Source organism: Tasmannia lanceolata, unplaced genomic scaffold (genome assembly GCF_043159265.1).
Source record: "Tasmannia lanceolata isolate RefF3 unplaced genomic scaffold, GAP_Taslan_0.1 ptg000008l, whole genome shotgun sequence".
NCBI lineage: Eukaryota > Viridiplantae > Streptophyta > Magnoliopsida > Canellales > Winteraceae > Tasmannia > Tasmannia lanceolata.
In genome coordinates this window covers 39,286,846-39,305,690 of record NW_027518685.1, presented here as the reverse complement: position 1 = coordinate 39,305,690, position 18,845 = coordinate 39,286,846, and the positions used below count along the sequence as shown (strand labels likewise).

Here is an 18,845-nt window from a genome sequence, read left to right as displayed (position 1 = left end):
GATTTTCCCAAAACTTCGCCGAAATCTGAAATTTTTTGTTTATCCTTATTTACAAAATTTCTACTAAAATAGTAGAGATTTCCACCAAATGTTTATACATTTCGGTGGAAATTTTAAACAAATTGATTTTTTTTTCAAAATTTTACATGATTTCGGCCGAAATTTTCACCGAAACCGATATTTAAAACCTTGCTCTCGTGTGCCACAATGAGGAGCATAGAAGGACTCAATGGGAAAAGGGCAACAAACCTCTCCCATAGTTACCGGATTCGCCATCCGACCCGCGATCTGGGATCGCACGATCCCAAACGTAGTTCGCTAGCGACCCGGATCGCCAAAAATGACGACCCATGGCGATCCACAGGAGAGAAATAGAGAGATGCATATAGACTAAGGGAGAGATGGAGAGAGAGCTACAAATTTTATATATTTTGCGTTGGATTGGAACTAGAGCTTTCTTTTTGAAAAAAATATGCAGGGCATACATGAGGTTTTTATATTTTGTGTATTAAATGTATGTAGTGTGTACTATGGAATGATATTCTTGTAAAAACATATGAAATTATATATGTGTGTGTGTGTTGTAGAGAGAGAGAGAGTGTGTGTGTGTGTGTGTGTGTGTGTGTGTGTCCGAATTAGCGCTCCAAACTGACCCGCGACCCATAATAGCGAATCAACATAGCATACCCTCATCGTACCGCATACTGGGCTACCATCGTACCCCGTACCCGTTCCCGTACCATGTATCGGAACGAACCGCGTTCCAGGTAACATTGACCTCTCCCATGAAAAATAGGGGCCCCTCCCAGGTCTCCTATTTTTATTTTTATTTTATATAGAACAGGTAGGCATCTGTTGAAAGAGAAATTCCAGCCAAACATCTGCCCTAAATGTTGAATTTCAACCTTGGAGTTTTGCTATATCACGTCCTCAAATCGTTGCATATAATCCTAAACCTTTTGAGCAAGTATCATGGATCTCTTAAAAACAGATTGTGAAGAATAAGTCTAATTGATTCGTTGCATCATTAATCAAGACAATAGTCTGAGAATTAAACAAGTTGGCTGCTGGAATCTTGAGAACATATGTCACCCTTACATCTAACACCTAAACAAGAGACAGAGTTACGCATCCATTCTTCACATACTTCAACGTCGTGAGATCACGAGTCTCTTCAATTAAATGCCACCATTCAGTCCATCAAGGTTCTCTACTGCTCTTTTAGTTTATGAATAATATGTGAAGTCCGCTTATACACCAAATCTCGGTCCTGTTCTCACACCTAGTGTGCTTCCAACCTCAACTTGTCCCTACCATGAATTATTAGGTGTATTGATTACATCAAACCCACATTTAAGGTTTTAACATGTTACGAGAGAGTTTAGAGAGAAAAAATGAAATGAGTTAGGGTTCTCTCCCCCTTACTCATATCTTTATATTAAAGCAAAGGATGTACAAAGTCCTAAATGCCCTTAGGCAAGTTCATATTCCAACACTCCCCTCAAGCTGGAATGTAGATATCATACATTCCCAGCTTGTTACATATATCACTCAATTTGGATTTAAAAGACTTTGTAAACATATCAGCTAATTGGTCCCCTGACCGAGTAAACACAGTACATATTTCTTCTTTCTAAATTCTTTGGCGGAGAAAATGGCAATCCATTTCAATGTGTTTGGTGCGCTCATGGAAAACTGGATTGTTAGCAATGTATATGGCAGCTTTGTTATCACAGTAAAGCTGCGAAGGTGAAGATGAAATGAACCCAATCTCAGAAAGAAGTGAGTGTAGCCAAATAAGTTCGGCGCTCGTCTATACCATTGCCCTGTATTCAGCCTCTGCACTGGACTTAGCTATAACATCCTGCTTCTTACTTTTCCACGAAACGAGATTACCCCCTACATATGTGCAATACCCAGTGGTAGATCGTCTATCTTCTGGGGATCCAGTCCAATCTGCATCAGAGAATCCTTCAACTTTCAAATGACCATGCCTCTTGAACATCAATCCCTTACCTGGAGCCCCTTTCAAATACTTGAGAATCTGGACTACTGCAGCCCAATGAGAAGTAAGTGGAGAGCTCATATACTGACTGACGACTCCAATAGCATATGAAATGTTTGGTCGGGTAACTGTGAGATAGATAAGCTTACCAACCAGCCTTCGATATCTACGAGGATCCTCTAACAATTCTCCTTCTTCTGGGACAAGTTTCACATTAGGATCCATATGAGCAGAAGCTGGTTTAACTTCAAGTTACCTGTCTCTTTAAGCAAGTCCAAGACATACTTTCTCTGTGATAGGAAAAGACCTCTAGAAGAACGAGCAACCTCTATCCCCAAGAAATACCTGAGCTGCCCCAAATCCTTAGTAGAAAACTCCTTTTGTAAGAATATTTTAAACGTTGTATACCTTGTGAATTGCTCTTTGTGATGATTATATCATCAACATACACTATCAATAGAATACACCCAACTGAAGAGTGATGACTGAAAACTGAGTGATCAACTGCACATTGTTTCATGCCAAAGTGCATAACTGCCTCACTGAATCTCCCAAACGACGCACGTGGAGATTGTTTGAGGCCATAAAGTGACTTGCGTAGGCGACAGACGTATGAGGATGTCGTAGAGCTGAGCCATCATAGGTCACGAGAGCTAAGCCATCAACAGGAACAGATATCACTGGATCACCGGGAGAGCACTACTGAACTCGGGAGTATACCTCAGTAAGGGAAAGAATATCACCAGATTCGATAATCTGCTGATGAATTTGAGTGTACTCTGGACCCAAACTCTCAAGTTACTGCACAACACAGATCTGATCCCTCTGACGGGCAGCCTCCTTGAGATCTGTGGTAAGCGGCATGTGAACATCAAGCTGCTGGCATAGACCAACAAACTGGCTATAATGGGTGGCAAGAGGTAGATTACAACGACGGAAGCGCACCCACTCAGAATAGGTAGAGCAGATACGACTAATGTTTCCCACGTCAGAGTAAAGAAGAGTAACCTGATCCCAGATCCGTTTCGCAGTAGGAAGAAGCGTCAATGGCCCAGAGACGTGAGGGGCCATACTCTGCCACAAAAGAGTACAAACAAGAGCATCCTCATGTTCCCATCGATCAAAGGTGGGATCAGTCGTAGGAGGAGGATCACGACGAATAACGTGGGCTTTGCCATGGGCAATAAGATACTTCTCGACGGCCGTTTTCCAAGTAATATAGTTTGCCCGTCCAACTTAACAGTAGTAAAGGGGGGGTTGCGGTGGCGAGAGGAAGGTGGGTGGGGAGGTGCGGTGGGTGCGAGTGTGTAGAGGGAGGGGGGCTTGGCCGCGGCCAGGGGGGCGTCCAGGGCGGCAACCAGAGAAGAAGAAGATGAAGAAGAAGAAAAAGGGAAAAAAAAAAGAGGCAAAGGTTTTGGGTTTTGGGTGTTTGGTTAAAGTTAGGGTTTTGGGTTTCAAAAGAGAAGAAAGGGAGAAGGAGATGGAGAATAATGGAAGAAGGGTTTAGAGTTAGGGTTAGGTGAGGGAGATGGAGAAGATGAAGGTTAATGGAGAACCCTAGGGATCAGAAAATCCTAAGGCTCTGATACCATGTTACGAGAGAGTTTAGATAGAAAAAATGAAATGAGTTAGGGTTCCCTCCCCCTTACTCATATCTTTATATTAAAGCAAAGGATGTACAAAGTCATAAATGCCCTTAGGCAAGTTACATATTCCAACATAACACAATCAATTTTGTATCATATGTAGCTTTTGTAATTACTGTCTAGATATTTGAAATTTCTATAAACATTATCTATTATAAGTCACTTTTTATATTTTATTCATTATGATTATTTATTCTGAATTATTTTTGTTATTATTTCATGTGGATGCTTCCTAATAAGTCGCTTTCTATGTTTTTTTTTAATTATGATTATTTATTCTGAATGATTTTTGGTTTTATTTCATGTGGATGCTTCCTAATAAATCGCTTTCTATGTTTTTTTTTTAATTATGATTATTTATTCTGAATGATTCATGTGAAGGCTTCCTAAGTGCTCCCCACTACCTAGGCGGCCGAACCCTGTTTGTTTTGGATTTTGAGAACTGATCGAGTCCAAAACTACTGATTATTGGACTCAACATTAAACGTACTCGAGTCCCATAATCAGTTTTGGACTCAAAATCAGTTCTCAAAATCCAAAACAAACCGGGCCCAAGTATTAGTGTCACCGATTCTTTATGTTAGTCATGAATAGTGTCCATGCCTTGACTGATGCTCATCATGGTTCACATTTCTCAGATATTTAGACTTTTTAGCAATTCTTTACATTATCTCGCTTCCAATTATCCTGCAATTGAAATACAATTATGGCCTATCTTCATATCAATGCTTGAAAACTTGTACGCATATGATGACATCATAGCATTTTTGTGCATTCAGGAACTCTGTTTAGGGTTTAGGAACAGGCCATCGAAATTTTATGATATTCTCAAGGCAGTTTGAAAAATAGAGACCTTCACTTCTGCTTCATATTGATTACCTCAATAGAAGTTCTTCTACAGCTCTGAAAGCGCGGGAGTTCTATTACCCATCTGAAAAATATGACACACAAATATCTGAAACTGTGATCTGTATTGGTGCTGTCTTGAATTCCTATGCTCTTTGATTTCTCTTTATATTTAAACATAAATGGTTATTCTATTAATAGGAAAAGGACTGAAAAAACTCTCAAATAAATGATTAATTTGGAACACTTTGATTTTGGTATTGGTTCCTGGCTTTAAGAGGTTGAACCAAACATTACAAGAGCAGCAAGTAAACTGAACAATTTCGGAATGGAAGTGGAAATGTTTAGCCAGTGGGTCGGAATTGACGCAAAAATTGCACCTTCTGGACTGGATGATCCTAACCATTGATCAGAAGTTTTCATGCCTCCAATTGGACTGTAATGATCATCCAAGTGGGGAAATTTTTTGGGCCATATCCCATTTTCAATGGGATTTCACTTGCTGAACAATCTACTGTGGAAGTTCCACTAGATAGTTCTTTTAAGCTATAATATGAGCTGATATGGTGGTCTATAGATACGGGTGTCAATGGATTCCATTGGATCCAAAAGATCCGAACATTGATGGACAGGATTTGGGCACAACCGCTGGATCTTACCATGTCCATTGGATCCATATCTTAAGGTCTGAATTATTTTGGATCATGACACAGATGTGGCCACAAAATCATGACGGAGTGTCCTAGATCCAACTGGAGGCTACCATGATTGAAAATATCCTCTTTGTCTACTCATGAGGGGTATCAAATCTTTACTCAAAACCAACAACAGGATTTCATTTTCCCACTTTTCATTTGAGGATGAATCTCCCATATCTCTCGAGTTTCTTCCCTCTTCTCTTCCCTAAGCCTGAGCTCTAAATGTGTACAATGTAAGTAGGACCTAGTAAGATTTGATGGACGATCCGATTCGAAATGGATAGTGACCCAGACTCAAAAAAGACTCAGAAACAGAAAGTAAGATACCAAATGCGCTTACAAGGATCCAACTGATAACGCATCCAATTGATCATGACCAAGACATAAGCGGATCCGACCTGAAAGTGGATCCATTGACGCTCCTATCTATAGAAGAGCAGGCAAAGAATTGGAGGCGATCACTTGTTCATTGATCTCAACCATTCATTTGTTGGGCCCTAGCTTTGATAGGCAATGCCCCAAACAAGTTGTCCTCACTATCCTTTTGCCTGCCTTTTTTTATTAGATAATACGGGAGGCCGCCATTTATGGTCTGTTCCGTTGCCATCTTTGCCGTGGAAAGGAAATGAAAACATGTTTTTTTTCATCAAACACCGGTTGATATTGTGTTCTTGTGTTCTGAGTCTCAGTCCACTAAGGACTGATAGGTTTTTCATAGGGCTACTGTATATCCCATCCATACTCTTTTGTCTCTTTTCAATTCTGTTTACTATGTTTGTATAGTGAATGACTCTGTAATTTCAATTCTTCTATCAACAAATCCTCGTTTCAAATATTCATCTCTGTGCATTACTGAAATGGATATTACTATTCATGGAATAAACTTTGAACCATCGATCAAGGCACTAAGGCTGAGTACAGGGAAATTCAGTTTTGTAACAACTCTATCCTCAAAGGAATGTGAGGAAATGATGGACTTACTAAGAGGAGTCCAATGACATTTTCTCATAACCTCATGAGAATATCCTTGTTCTTAGAAAATTAACCCATGAAAGTTATCCTTAAAGAACATTCTGAGAAATCATGTCCCTAAAAATAAAATAAAAAAAGATTGGCCTAAGACTCTCATCTAAGTTATTCTCATATGTTGTTATTGACGGTATTCCCCTAACAACTGGAGTGAATACCTCCAAAGAGGGAAAGAGGCGAAGTAATATCCTTTCAAGCATACCATTAGCTCTACATATTGATGCAACCCTTTGCTGAGATTGACAAATCAAAATTTCTTTTGCCTTGAGAGATTGTTTGACTCCCATTCAACTCACCTACCTATATATATACATGGTTTTAAATTTCGTCCAAAATTTCGGGTTTCGGTGGAGACCGACACCGAAATCGGTAATACCCGAAATGGTCGTCTATTTCAGCAGAAATTTCAAATTTTCGTTTAACCCGAAATTTCGTCCGAAAATAATACCGAGACCTGCTAGGACCAGTTTCATTAGAAGAAAAATGTTACTGCCTCTGAGTGCTTTGGAGATGGACTTTAATCAACACTCTGTTAAAATTTCCTGAATATCCATGGATGGTTTTTCCCACGGGTTACATTTTCTCAACACTAAGCCAAAAAAAAAAACCACTTCTCAACAAGATCCATCCTGCAATACCATTGATAAATACAAGATAATGCAACAAGCTTTTCAATCGACCCACAAAATATGAATAGTCAGACTAAATTAACAGTATCACTATAATAAATTCAAATAATTCTTACATCCTCTCATCTAATGTTAAAAATATAAAGAGAAAAACTCCCGTAGATTAGCAAATAACACAATAAAGATTTTCAAACCAAACCAGAAGGAAAGTAAGTAGGATCACAGGATCATTAGCTTGACGCTCGGACGGACTTTCTGATTAAGAAGTTGAGCAACTCTTGCCCGTCTTTGTTAACCATTCCTTGCTAGGAGGCCATTTCATAATCTCCCATCCTCCACCTCCCCGATAATATTTAGTACGCACGCGGATCAATAGTCATCGATTCAAGGGCAATGGCATTGTTTAGAATACAGACAGCAAGCTCAACTTCAGCTTCTTTACCAGAAAATTTACTGAGCTCAACATCTTTGAGGTGATTATGAGGGCATATTGGAGGTCTCGATATTTTTCCTGGTCGTCTATATGATCTGGGTTCAGAATCAACCATCTGCAATGAGTCACTTTTAATTTTTCTATGGACCATCTGTAAGACTGTCAACAGAAAGCCTCACACAACTAAGCCCAAATACTGAACTGTTGCATAGCTTATGATATTAATATTGTTCAAGGATTCACTTTTAATCGGATTCTTCATGGATGCTTATTGTTACTTTAATGAGATCAACGAAGGCTTGGTTATCAGATTCAACCCAAATATTGATAAGGCCTAAAGTTTTGCAATATCTCTGCACATCTAATAAGGCTGTAGTTTCAGCTACCATATTCAAAGATATACCATAGAAATGAGCAAAAGCAAAAGCAAAAACAAACTTACTAAGATAATCTCTAGCAATACCTCCTCCCCCGGCCAAACCAGGGTTCTCTTTAGACTTCCCATCAACTTGGTTTATACCAGTTAGTAAGCGGCTTGCGCCAATCCACCAGTCCTCTCATCTAATGTTAAAAATATATAGAGAAAAAACTCCCATAGAATAGCAAATAACACAATAAAGGTGTCTAAACCAAAAGAGATGGAAGGTAAGTAGGATCACAGGATCACTAGTTTGACATTCGGACGGACTTCCTGATTAAGAAGTTGAACAACTCTTGCCAGTCTTCTTGTTAACCTATTCTCGTTAGGAGGCCCTTTGATAATCACCCATCTTCCATCTCCCTCATAATATTTATTACGCGTATCAATAGTCATCGATTCAAGGGCAATGGCATTGTTTAGAATATAGATAGCAAGCTCAACTTCAGCTTTTTTACCAGAAAATTTACTGAGCTCAACTTCTTTGAGGTGATGATTGGGGCATAATTGAGGCCTCGATATTTTTCCTCCTCTATAGTCTTTGGGCTCATAATAATCATCCATCTGCAAAAGAGTCACTTTTAATTTTTCTATGGACCATCTGTAAGATTATCAACAGAAAGCCTCATGCAACTTAGCGCAAATACCGCACTGTTGCATAGCTAATGATATTAATATTCTTCAAGGTAACGAATTCTATGTCCTTAACAAGTTAAAAAAAAATAAAAATCAAAGCAACAATAAAATCATACCATCAAAGCCCTAATTATTGCATGCAGATTACAGAGCCTTCACTCGAGTACACCATACATGGACTAATGCTCACTAGGATGGATACCCATTAATGTTACATTGATTCTTCTGAATGAGCAATATACCTGTGACACATGTCAGATTCCAATACCTTAGGCTCTGTTTGGTTGCAAATAGTTACCTTGTAGAGTAGTGGTTGTCAAATAGTGGTAAGAAGTGTCTGGTTGTCAACCACATAGAGAAGTGGTAAGGGGTGTCAATTACTTAGAGAGAGAGAGAGATGGCCTAAAACAAGAGATCCAAGAAAAAATAAATGACTTTTTTAAATGATTCGTTGCTTGGATTTTGCTAGGAGGAGACAAGCAAAAGACATCCCAGGCAGTCTTTGAGATTCAAAACTCTATAGGCAATCAGAAGGTGGTTTGGTGAGGTGGCATCCAAAAACCCGACAAAACCCCCACAGGTCATGTCTTTCGTGCAAACCGACAGAACCTTAGGATACAGTGTGACACTTCTAGATCTCTTTTATCTATTTTTTCTAAGGGATTTGCTAGCGTCCATCGCAGATGGTCTGTTACATGTCAGACTAGCCGTACACGCTCACTTTACAACAGCTTTTGTCTTCATTCATGAGGTGGCTCATCTGACATGCAACAGACCATCTGTGATGGACGCTAGCAAATCCCTTTTTCTAAATATTACTTCAACAAATTTATAATTATCATATGTTTTGAGTTTATCAGTTTTTTTATATGAGTAGAATATATTGATGAATAAATAAAACATTATATCTACTTGACCTACCAAACTTTTCAATAATTTAGATCTTATAACCAATTAACCATATTATCATGTTAAAGAATTAAAATTGCAATTGAGTAGAATATATTGATGAATCCACGAATCCTTTCCCTGATATGCAACATACCGCTACCTATGCAACATAGATAGCAATTTTAATATGACTGGGATTTTAAAACTGTTATGAATGTAAGATGCTCATATCTTATACAATTTTGTAAAAACATGGTGCATTTGCAATATTTAAACATTAATACGATAAATTACACTACTCGATCAATTTCACTTCTTGTAATTAGAACTTACATGCACATGGAATTTTTGCAAGAGAGGGCAACCCTTTAGAATGGATGTCCACAGAAGAAGGTCTTCTTCTTGATGATACATTACATGCAACAGTAAATGCTCCAATTTAGTTAGTCTAGATACATCATCTGGTGTAAACACCTGAAATTAACAGCAATAAGTAGAATTACAAGGTATATGAACCTTCTAACTACAAAGAACAAGAGACAGAAACTTTTACCTCCTTATCTGTCGCTGTGGCCAAAAATTGGATTTGACGATAAAGATGGGCTGGAAGCCTGGAGAAGGAAGGGATGATGCCACCTAGTAAATAAAAATTAACCATCACATTTACCAGATTTGGGACACACCCAATAGAGAAGGCAGTCAATCCTCCACTGTATTCAAATGTATGGAGATTCTGTGCACGAATCTCTATCTTCTTCGGCATGTAGGGAAAATCTAAGTCTAACTTCAAATATTTCAGTTGAAGGGATGGACCAGCAATCTTTAAATGAACGAAATGCTTGCAACATTCTATACACAGCCTTTCAAGGTATGGACATTTAGATAATAAGTTCACGATATCATTATCACCCACCTTTACATAAGTTAGCTTAAGGCTTTTAAGAGAGCTAAACCCTTCAAAATCATTATATCTGAATTTGCAAGATACCAATTCCAAATGCTTTAAGGAGGATTCTTTACTGGAACCAAGAAACCCAAAAGGAAAAGTATAGAGATTATGACCATGGTATCCATTCTAGGTTAAGTCAAGATAAAGCTCCTCAGTCCCTGAAGTAATTGCAAAGTTGATCCATTGGTCAAGATGATTGGAATACTTATTGTTCAAATAAAAGTTAATTCCAAATGTTTTTATTTTTTGAACAGAGTAAAGTTGCAAGAACTGATTAACTGATCCTACAAATCTACACCTCCTTTCTTCCCTCTTTGCTGGTTCATTCGGGTACCAAAGATACTCGTCTTCATCGTAATAGTTGAACCCATGCATGGTATAAACATCTAAGCTGAGATTGGGATCCAAGGATGGCCGGAGGTACCTCCATCTGCTTGACAAGATTCTAGCCCTTACAGCTTCTCTCACTGGCATTGCCGATAAAATGGAAGAAAGAATTTCATCTGGCAGCTCACTAAGTCGATCCTGTACAAACTCACCAATCTACCAAATTTCAAACAAAGCTCACAAATGGTATTAGAAAAGATGTATCCTTTTTGTTTCTTTGTAGGGATTTGCTAACACAGAAGGCACTGTTGCATAAGAGAGCAGCCACAAAGACTCACTTTTCAACATATTTCGTCTTATTCTCTGAGGTGGCTGCTCTTGCAGCCGGTCCACGAAATGCCTTCTGCGATGGTCCCCAGCAAATTCCTTCTTTTTATATTTGTTAGAAATTCTGAATCAATAGTTACTTTTTGAACCAAGTTTTTTTGGAGGGAAGATTTAAAATTGGAATCTCCCTTTTTTCTTTTGAAAAGATATTGTCCTTAGTGGTGTTTTTAGATTTGAACCCAAGACCCAAAGGTGTGTGAAGTGTGTTTCAACTCAAATGCAAGAATTTCAGTCCCACATTGGAACTTTCAAGAAACTTTCACCTCCTAATAAAATGTAAGGGTTTTGCTAGCGCATGCCCTAAGGGCACCCGTTAAGGTGAAGTGGGAAAGAGATTTTCCAATCATTTTACACATACTTTCATAATTACACCTGTTTTGAGATTTTTTTTATAAAAATATTTGTAAAATCTCTTTCCCAATGCACCTTAATGGGTGCCCCTAAGGCACTCGTTATCAAAACCCAAGAGGTAAAGTGGAGGAAAGGCTTAGGCCTTTAAGGGGGCATAGGAATTTGTTAGGTGAGCCAGTTTTACATGAACTAGAGTTCGTATAAACACACATGCGACTGGCTGGGCCCGTGGTCGGGTTTAGGTAAATAAAAATGTCTTTTCAGTTCCAATAACGGTTTTAATTTTTTATTAATTCCTAAACATGTTTTATTTCCAAAACCGATTTATAATTATTGTACTCTTTAATATTTATTATCGCTTTAAACCGTTATATCTTCTCCAACAGCCACAAAAGTGATTGTTGGAGAGGGACATTTTCTCCCTTTTCATTGCCATTTCCTCCTCTCAGCTGTCATACTCCTCTATATGAGAGAGAGAGAGAGAGAGAGGAAGGGGGGGAGCACACAAGATATAGATTTGTTTTTACAGGTTTTTTATAGAATAGAACATATTGTCACAAAAAAAAATGATTCGAGTAACTAGACTTGGGTTCACGTTGCACCAATTTGTGTTCGATCATATCTGGGTTCGAGTTGCACCAATTTAGGTTCGATCATATCTGGGTTCTAGTTGAACCAATTTAGGTTCGAGTGAGCCATAGACCAGTCCCTTTTATTATCTCATTTTCCAACAATATTGCAAAATGTGAAAGAACCAACATATCTATAGAAACCTATGAAACAACCCATTACTCCAGAAGCTTAAGCTTTTAGAGTTAGTGTTATTTAATTTAATCATTTATAATTCAACACCCCCTCTCTTTTGGTTGGCACACTGGTACATGTGGCCTGTCTTTTGGGTTGGCCTAACAAATGGATTTTTAATATCAAGGACTTGTTGGGTTTTGAAACCAGGACAACAGCTCTAATACCATGTGAAAGAACCAATAATTCCAAAAGCTTAAGCTTTTAGAGTCAGTGTTATTTAATCAATTATACTTAAAAAAACCCAACACAAAATTAATTCACTTCTACGCATTCCCTGAATCTAAAACTTACCTCTTCAATTTCGGAGACAGCTCCCCGTCTTCTGTGCTTTACTCTAAGTGCAATAGAATCCCTTGTTTCGTCATTAACTGCATGTCTGGAGACAGATCCTTTTCGTTTGCCCATTAAATATAGATTGCGATTCAATACCAAAAGCTGCAATTAGACAGAATCATTCTAAGCGCATGCATTAATAACATCAAGCAAACAGAAGATATAAACAAGGAAGGAAAAGGGAAGACCCAGCAACAGTTAACATGCTACATTAACCTAATTAAAACAGGTTTCAAAACATAATCTTCCCATTATGCAAAGTTATAGTGATACTTAAAAAGGCCTGGCAAATAAAATCATCCTCGTTACATTTATAGTTCCCTCAAGAAGAGCATGATAAACAATATATATTGTTAGGGTCGTGGTCACATGGCCTCACCAGAGATTAAGGGGGAGTGCAACTAAACCCCGTTGCAGGAAGGGCAAAGCAGAAGGGGAGATTTTTGAGGTATTTGATTATTAATTCAAACTATGAAGAAGAGGGCCTAGCCCAAAGTTAGCTTTATTTGAAGAATTCTATGTGAAACCTTTTGCTAGTGTGGGACGAATATAGGTTTTTTGAAATTCTTCTATTGTTTTTATCTTTGGTTGAAAGACAGAGTTTAGTAGCTAGGTTTTTGGAAGAGAAGTTCATCATATGTCAAGTTTGAGTTATATTAGAAAACATGTAACTCTTGTGTGATGAAGTAAGCCTATTTAAAGGCTGATTTTGGTTTATTTTGTATGGCATGAATAAAAAATAAAACTTGAGAAGTGTTCTTTCTTAAACAAAAGCCTCTTCTATCCTATTTTGTTTTGTATTTTGCTCTTAAAAATCAAAATTTGAGTTAGGGTATGGATTCAAACTCAAACAACATGTTTAAAAGGCATCTAAAATATGTAGCATCATCGCTAAGCTGAAATATCCCTTGGTCACCGTGGGTCATTCAAAATTTTTCAATTTTTGATCGCTTTGTACTGAAGGTTTGATACAAAAAAATTTATCTCATAACTTTAGACTGGTTTATCGGATCTTTTTTCCATTCAAAATCAAGATGAGGTTATTCTACTACCAAAGAAGTTTTCCTATTGATTTCTCGATTTTCTCGATTTGCTCAGAGACCTTTTATTTGGCCGTATCAATACATAGAAATTGAAATTCAAAAAATTGAGTAACTGGACTTGGCTCAGACCAATTTGCTATTGACAAACAGAGAAAGCTATAGATGCCAACATGCAATGCAATATCCGCATAAAAACAGTTGTAAAGTAAATGTTCGTAGGACTTCTGGTTATATTTCTGGCTCCTAATGATAATGCTTCAAGTAACTGATATCATTGATAACTTAGAGGCTTTTTACTTCGAAGCATCTCTCAAGTGGTGTGTTTTTTTAAAGCCGAAGTTCGGACTTGTGGAAGCCCCTATTGGGTTCTTGTCTCCTAAAGATAACAATTTGAAGTGGACCCTTAAAGTAAGAATAGCGGAGAAACGACACTATTTGGTCTCTGCTTCCTTTACCCTCTTATAAGTTGTTAGGCATATGCCTTAAATTTGTAGTTCCTCTTTCCGATACTCTAGCCAAGCTCAGCATTGTCTCTTGTCCTTTGCTGGATGCTATCCAAGATGCCAATTGAGAGCCTCCAAGGATGAATGTTTCGAAATTGCTTTTGTCATATTTTATTGATTAATTAGTTGCAACCCAATGTAAATACCATGATTTGGAGCAGGCCTTTCCTCATTCTTTGCCCCCATCGCTTTCTTGAAAAACAAAATCTGATATACAAGTTAAACAAAGAAAAAGGATGGACTCTTATCAGCTGCCTGACCATTTCTCCAAGTGCACTAATACAAACATTATTTTGAATAGAGATTGATTGCGATCAAATTCAGTTTGATGTTGTTTCTCTATTGGGTACTTTCTTTAATATTCAGTTCAGTTTATGGTGAATACTCCTCACCATTGTTTGAATTATTTACTTGTTTAGTTGTTGCTTCAGTTGAAAATGCCAGCAGAAATAATTGTTTTGGAGTTTTTTCTCCAACTTTACATTCCAGACTATGTATCTGGATTCTGGAAGTTGTTGTGTTTGTGTACTTCAGCTAACCAACAAACCAGGGATTTATCATTTTAACTTGAAGTCCAGGTATTATAAATGTCAACTTACATGAGAATCTTTTCGTTTCAGGTTAAGCCAATTCACAATTCAGAAGGCATCCTCTACTCTTGGGAATTTGAACATCATAAAGTTTGGAATGTAATATCGAATAGTTATGTCCCCACATGCATAGCTGTTTTTTGGTTGGTATGCAGTTAACATTTGCACTCATGCCAATGCGGTAAGTGAAGAACACAGCATCTTCCATTATCGTCTTGTTGTTTTTATTTGAACTATTGTAAATGGTTTCAAGCTTAAGGACTTCTTAATGGGGGCTCATAGATTGGCCTTTGATTTAATGTATGACTTGTGCTTTTATATTACAAATGTTTAATAGCTGTCATAAATTCAAAGAGCAAATAATGAAATATCCATAGCATTTCTATTTTGGTCTTGTTTGTTTGGGATTTTGAGAACTGATTGTGAGTCCAAAATCAGTGTTTTTTAGTCCAATAATCAGTTTTAAACTCACAATTGGTTATCTAAATCCCAAACAAACAGGGCCTTAGAAATTTTTTTCATGAATAAACTTTGAAAAAGAAACTTATACTCTAGCTCTTTTTATTAGAAAAAATTTCACTATGCCTCCGTTTCGTTCGACATAAAAATAGACGTAAAATTTGTTTATCAGTTTTCTTGACTGTAAATTTACGAAGCCATCAATAGGACAGCAGTGGGATCAACACATGATCACCAGAGAGTGCACGTGTGAGGTGATTCAAATTGGATTAGAAAAAAGGTTTGGACCCTTACTCCTCACTCCTAAACTTCTTTATCATGTGAAGATGTTCACTACTTCGGATATCTACCATTCGGTCAAGGCCATGTTTGTTTTGGCTTTTGAGAAATGTTTTTGAGAGAAATGATTATTGGACTCTATAATTAACCACAATTTAGGTCCTATTCTAAAATAAATCCTGTCCGTTTGGGATTTTGAGAATTGATTTTGAGTCCAAAACTGTTTATTGGATCGGGAATTAGATGTCCAATAATCAGTTTTGGACTCAAAATCAGTTCTCAAAATCCAAAACAGATGCAAGGAGTAAACAAAAAGAAAAACGTTTCAGAAACTGCACAGCCCATCTTTGTTAACAGAAACATTTCTGAAAGGAGACTTTTATCAATAATTTTTTTCTTAAGGTAAATGATAAGATTATGGTTATTTTTTGTCTTAACCATAAAAAAGAATGCTCGATTCACAGGCGCCCTTGCAAAAAAGGGAGCAAAGGGCGCCCCTGTTGGTCAAATTCCGCTAAAGGTATTTATGAGCAATCTTAAATGAGATTTGACCATTGTGGCCCATATAATTTTGTGATCTAAATTATTCATTTGTTACCCTTTTGATTTAGATAGGCAACGTCTCAAAAATCTTCTCCATAGGATGATCCTAACCCTCCAATTTGTAGAGGTTCGAAAAGGACAACACATTATAGAAACCTCTACACGAGATTTTATATGATGTCAACCATTATGGTCATGAATTTTTCAAAAAGTACTTTACAGACCACATTATAGAATGATACAAACCACAACTTAAATGGGCTGATCCCCAAAAATTATTTCCATAGGATGATCCTAGCCCTCCGATTTATAGAGGTTTCCATAATAATATAATATGCAGTTCCTCTATAGATCGGAGGATTGGAATAGAAATGATTTTTTGGGTACAACCTATTTACGTTGTCATCACATGGACCCTTTGGATCGGCCTGTACAATACTTTTTGAAAAATATGGGGCTATAAGGGCTTACACCATATAATTTCTCCCTCTACACATCAGAGGTTGAGGATACTAAATTATGTGGGCCCCACTGATTATGGCGGGACCATCAACAATCGACTTTAACTTGCCATTGATCTAAGAGCTAGAAGCATGTGGGCCATCATTGTAGTCCCCGGTCTACAGAGGTTTCCCGAATATGAAGTTCCTCTATAGACCTTCGGGTTAGGATCATCCTATGGCCATATATTTTTGGGCACAACCTATTTACGTTGTGGCCCATCAAATGGACGGTTTGGATCATCCTATAGTGTAAATAGTGTAAGATGTATAGTATGGACCCCATGGGCTTACACCATTAGACCTGGCAAGCGGGCCGGGCAGGGTTTGACCCGGCCTGTACGGGTCCGTGTCAAACAGGCCGGGTCAAAATAACCTGAAAAATTTTACAGGTCACTAAGCTTGGACCCGCACCTGGCCTGTAATGTACTAAGATGTGACAATCACCGAAAAAACTACAGAGAAAAAACAAAAATTATGACAATTAGGGAGAGACAACAGGCCCCAAAAAAAGTCAAAAGGTCCACCCGCCGGGCCGGGTTGACCCGCGGGTCAATATCAAACGGGTCAATGATTGGTGACCCGGAACGGGCAGGGTGGACCCGCAGGTCCGTGTCACTTTTTGCCAGGTCGATACACCATATAAAATCTCGTCTCGCAGAGACCACGGCTAGAAATTCAAAATTTCTACCGTTTTTTATTGCCAAAGGAGCGTGGCTGAGAGGTTTCCTTCTTTTTTTTGTATGTGAAGCTCAACGGTCTTCTCTCTCGCGAAGCTCATGGAGTCATGGTTTTTGTGATGAAACTCATGGAGTCATGGAGTCATGGTTTCTACGTTCTCTCTTGTGAAGCTCATGGAGTGAACGTAGAAACCCTAGAATGGGGGCCGCTCTTCGTTCTTTAATGTGATGAATCTATTTAGCATTTGATTTTCGAGTCATGGTTTTTGAGATTCAACAGTCACACAGAAAAATCCCAAAACTACAACTTTTGTTCTGTTCAAACGCGATTTATCTCTAGCGACTACAAAACCCTAATAGAGATCGAGAGAAAACCCTAAAAATATAATTCCCCTCAAGACCCTATTCTTCTTCTTTCAGAAAACCCTAAGTTAGCGTGAAAACAATTTTTTGCAAAACTCAAAATCTCAGAGGTACAGTAACTCCTTGTTCTAGGTAAAGGATCAAGAAGAGTTGGGGTTCATATTGTTTTTTTTCTGATTTGGGTTTCGTTGATTTTGATTTCTGGTTTTTTATGGTTGGGTCTTTTTCACTTGTATTTCGCTTTTGAATCGTATTCAGTTGTGGTTTCTGTAGTTTGATTGCTTTTCTGATGTGGGTTTCTGTGTGGAGCTTGAGTTTTGATTGTTTTACGGTCGTGGGTTTTTTATTATCTTTGTTTTTCTTTATTTATTATCAAATGTGGGTTTTCTTAGATTATTTGGGTAATGTTTCTCTTGACGATGGTTTTTTTAGGTCTAGAGAGAAAGCATTTGATGAATATGATTTTTCTTTTTCTTCGGTGATTGTAGATCAAAGAAATGGATGGATACGTGAGAATTTCCATCTATGATTAAATGGTCAAAACGTAAATCGATCTAACTTTGCGCATTTCATTTGTTGGTTTGGTTAGATTTTATAGTCTGTTCCTGACCTTAGCAAAAGGGGACTATCATGGTATTCCATAAAACCCTAATATGTAGTTTTAACTAATACTATGTCTCTTGTTCTAATTATTTGTTCTCAATTCCTTTTCTATTCCCCACAAATCCTTCCATCAATGACAAGAACCCACATTTTTTCTGGACATCAACCCATTACAAGGTGAGAGTACTTTGATTTTGAAATCCCTTTTCGTTTTTTTGTCAAATTGGGCTTCTCTGTATTGAGCTTTCCTCCCATTCTGTTTGTTTAGGAAATCGGCGGCTTCACTAGGAAACAATGAACCTTGTTATCAGATACTTTATTCTGAGAAATAATGGGTCGATTTTCCTTTTTTATATTGTAGGTGCCATTTGTGATCATTTTTCTGTTCATCCTTCTGCAGGGCTCTAACCGAAGAAATGAATTGTTCAAGAATGAGAAAAATAAGAGAACAGTTACATCGCCTCTGAATTCAAATGGTTAGGAAAATTTTACAGTTTTAGATGTCGATGAGCATATTGAGGCTAATAACCACCCATTGCCATGAAAGAGTATACAATAATGATGTATTTGGCGAATCAAATACCATGGTCTAATAATGAACCATTCTAATTAAAATCGATTCTTTTTAATGAATAGATCCGATCGCAACTTTGAATATGGAATTCAAAGGGATCAAATAGGAAATGAACCTTTGTGAAGCACATAGAAGCATTGTTAGAGGAAACGGAAGCAATGGTGCCTGTAGAGTGTAGAAGTTATCACTTCTTAAACTTTTCATATAGTTTTCTACGGATATTGATAGGTATGTCATAACCTTTTGCAGAGTAACTGTGAACTTGAGGAAATTGAAATGGAAGATTTAGTGGAGGAGACTGTTCTAGATATCGATACCCGTGA

The 18,845-nt window shown here is 37.7% G+C and overlaps 1 protein-coding gene across 1 annotated transcript; it reads right to left on the bottom strand.

Moving 5' to 3' along the window:
* Positions 1–10,306: 10,306 nt before the first annotated feature.
* LOC143882963 (F-box protein At3g59000-like) lies at positions 10,307–12,457 on the bottom strand. The gene is made up of 2 exons (XM_077386337.1): positions 12,344–12,457; positions 10,307–10,723 (listed from the first exon to the last, which is right to left on the bottom strand). The coding sequence occupies exons 1-2, from the start codon at positions 12,455–12,457 to the stop codon at positions 10,307–10,309; spliced, it is 531 nt and encodes a 176-aa protein (XP_077242452.1).
* Between the last annotated feature and the right edge of the window lie 6,388 nt (positions 12,458–18,845).

Coding starts and splice junctions, on each gene's coding strand:
- LOC143882963 (XM_077386337.1), bottom strand. CDS start 12,457: ATGGGCAAACGAAAAGGATCTGTCTCCAGACATGCAGTTAATGACGAA. Junction 10,724..12,343: donor CTGTCTCCGAAATTGAAGAG/GTAAGTTTTAGA, acceptor GAAATTTGGTAG/ATTGGTGAGTTTGTACAGGA.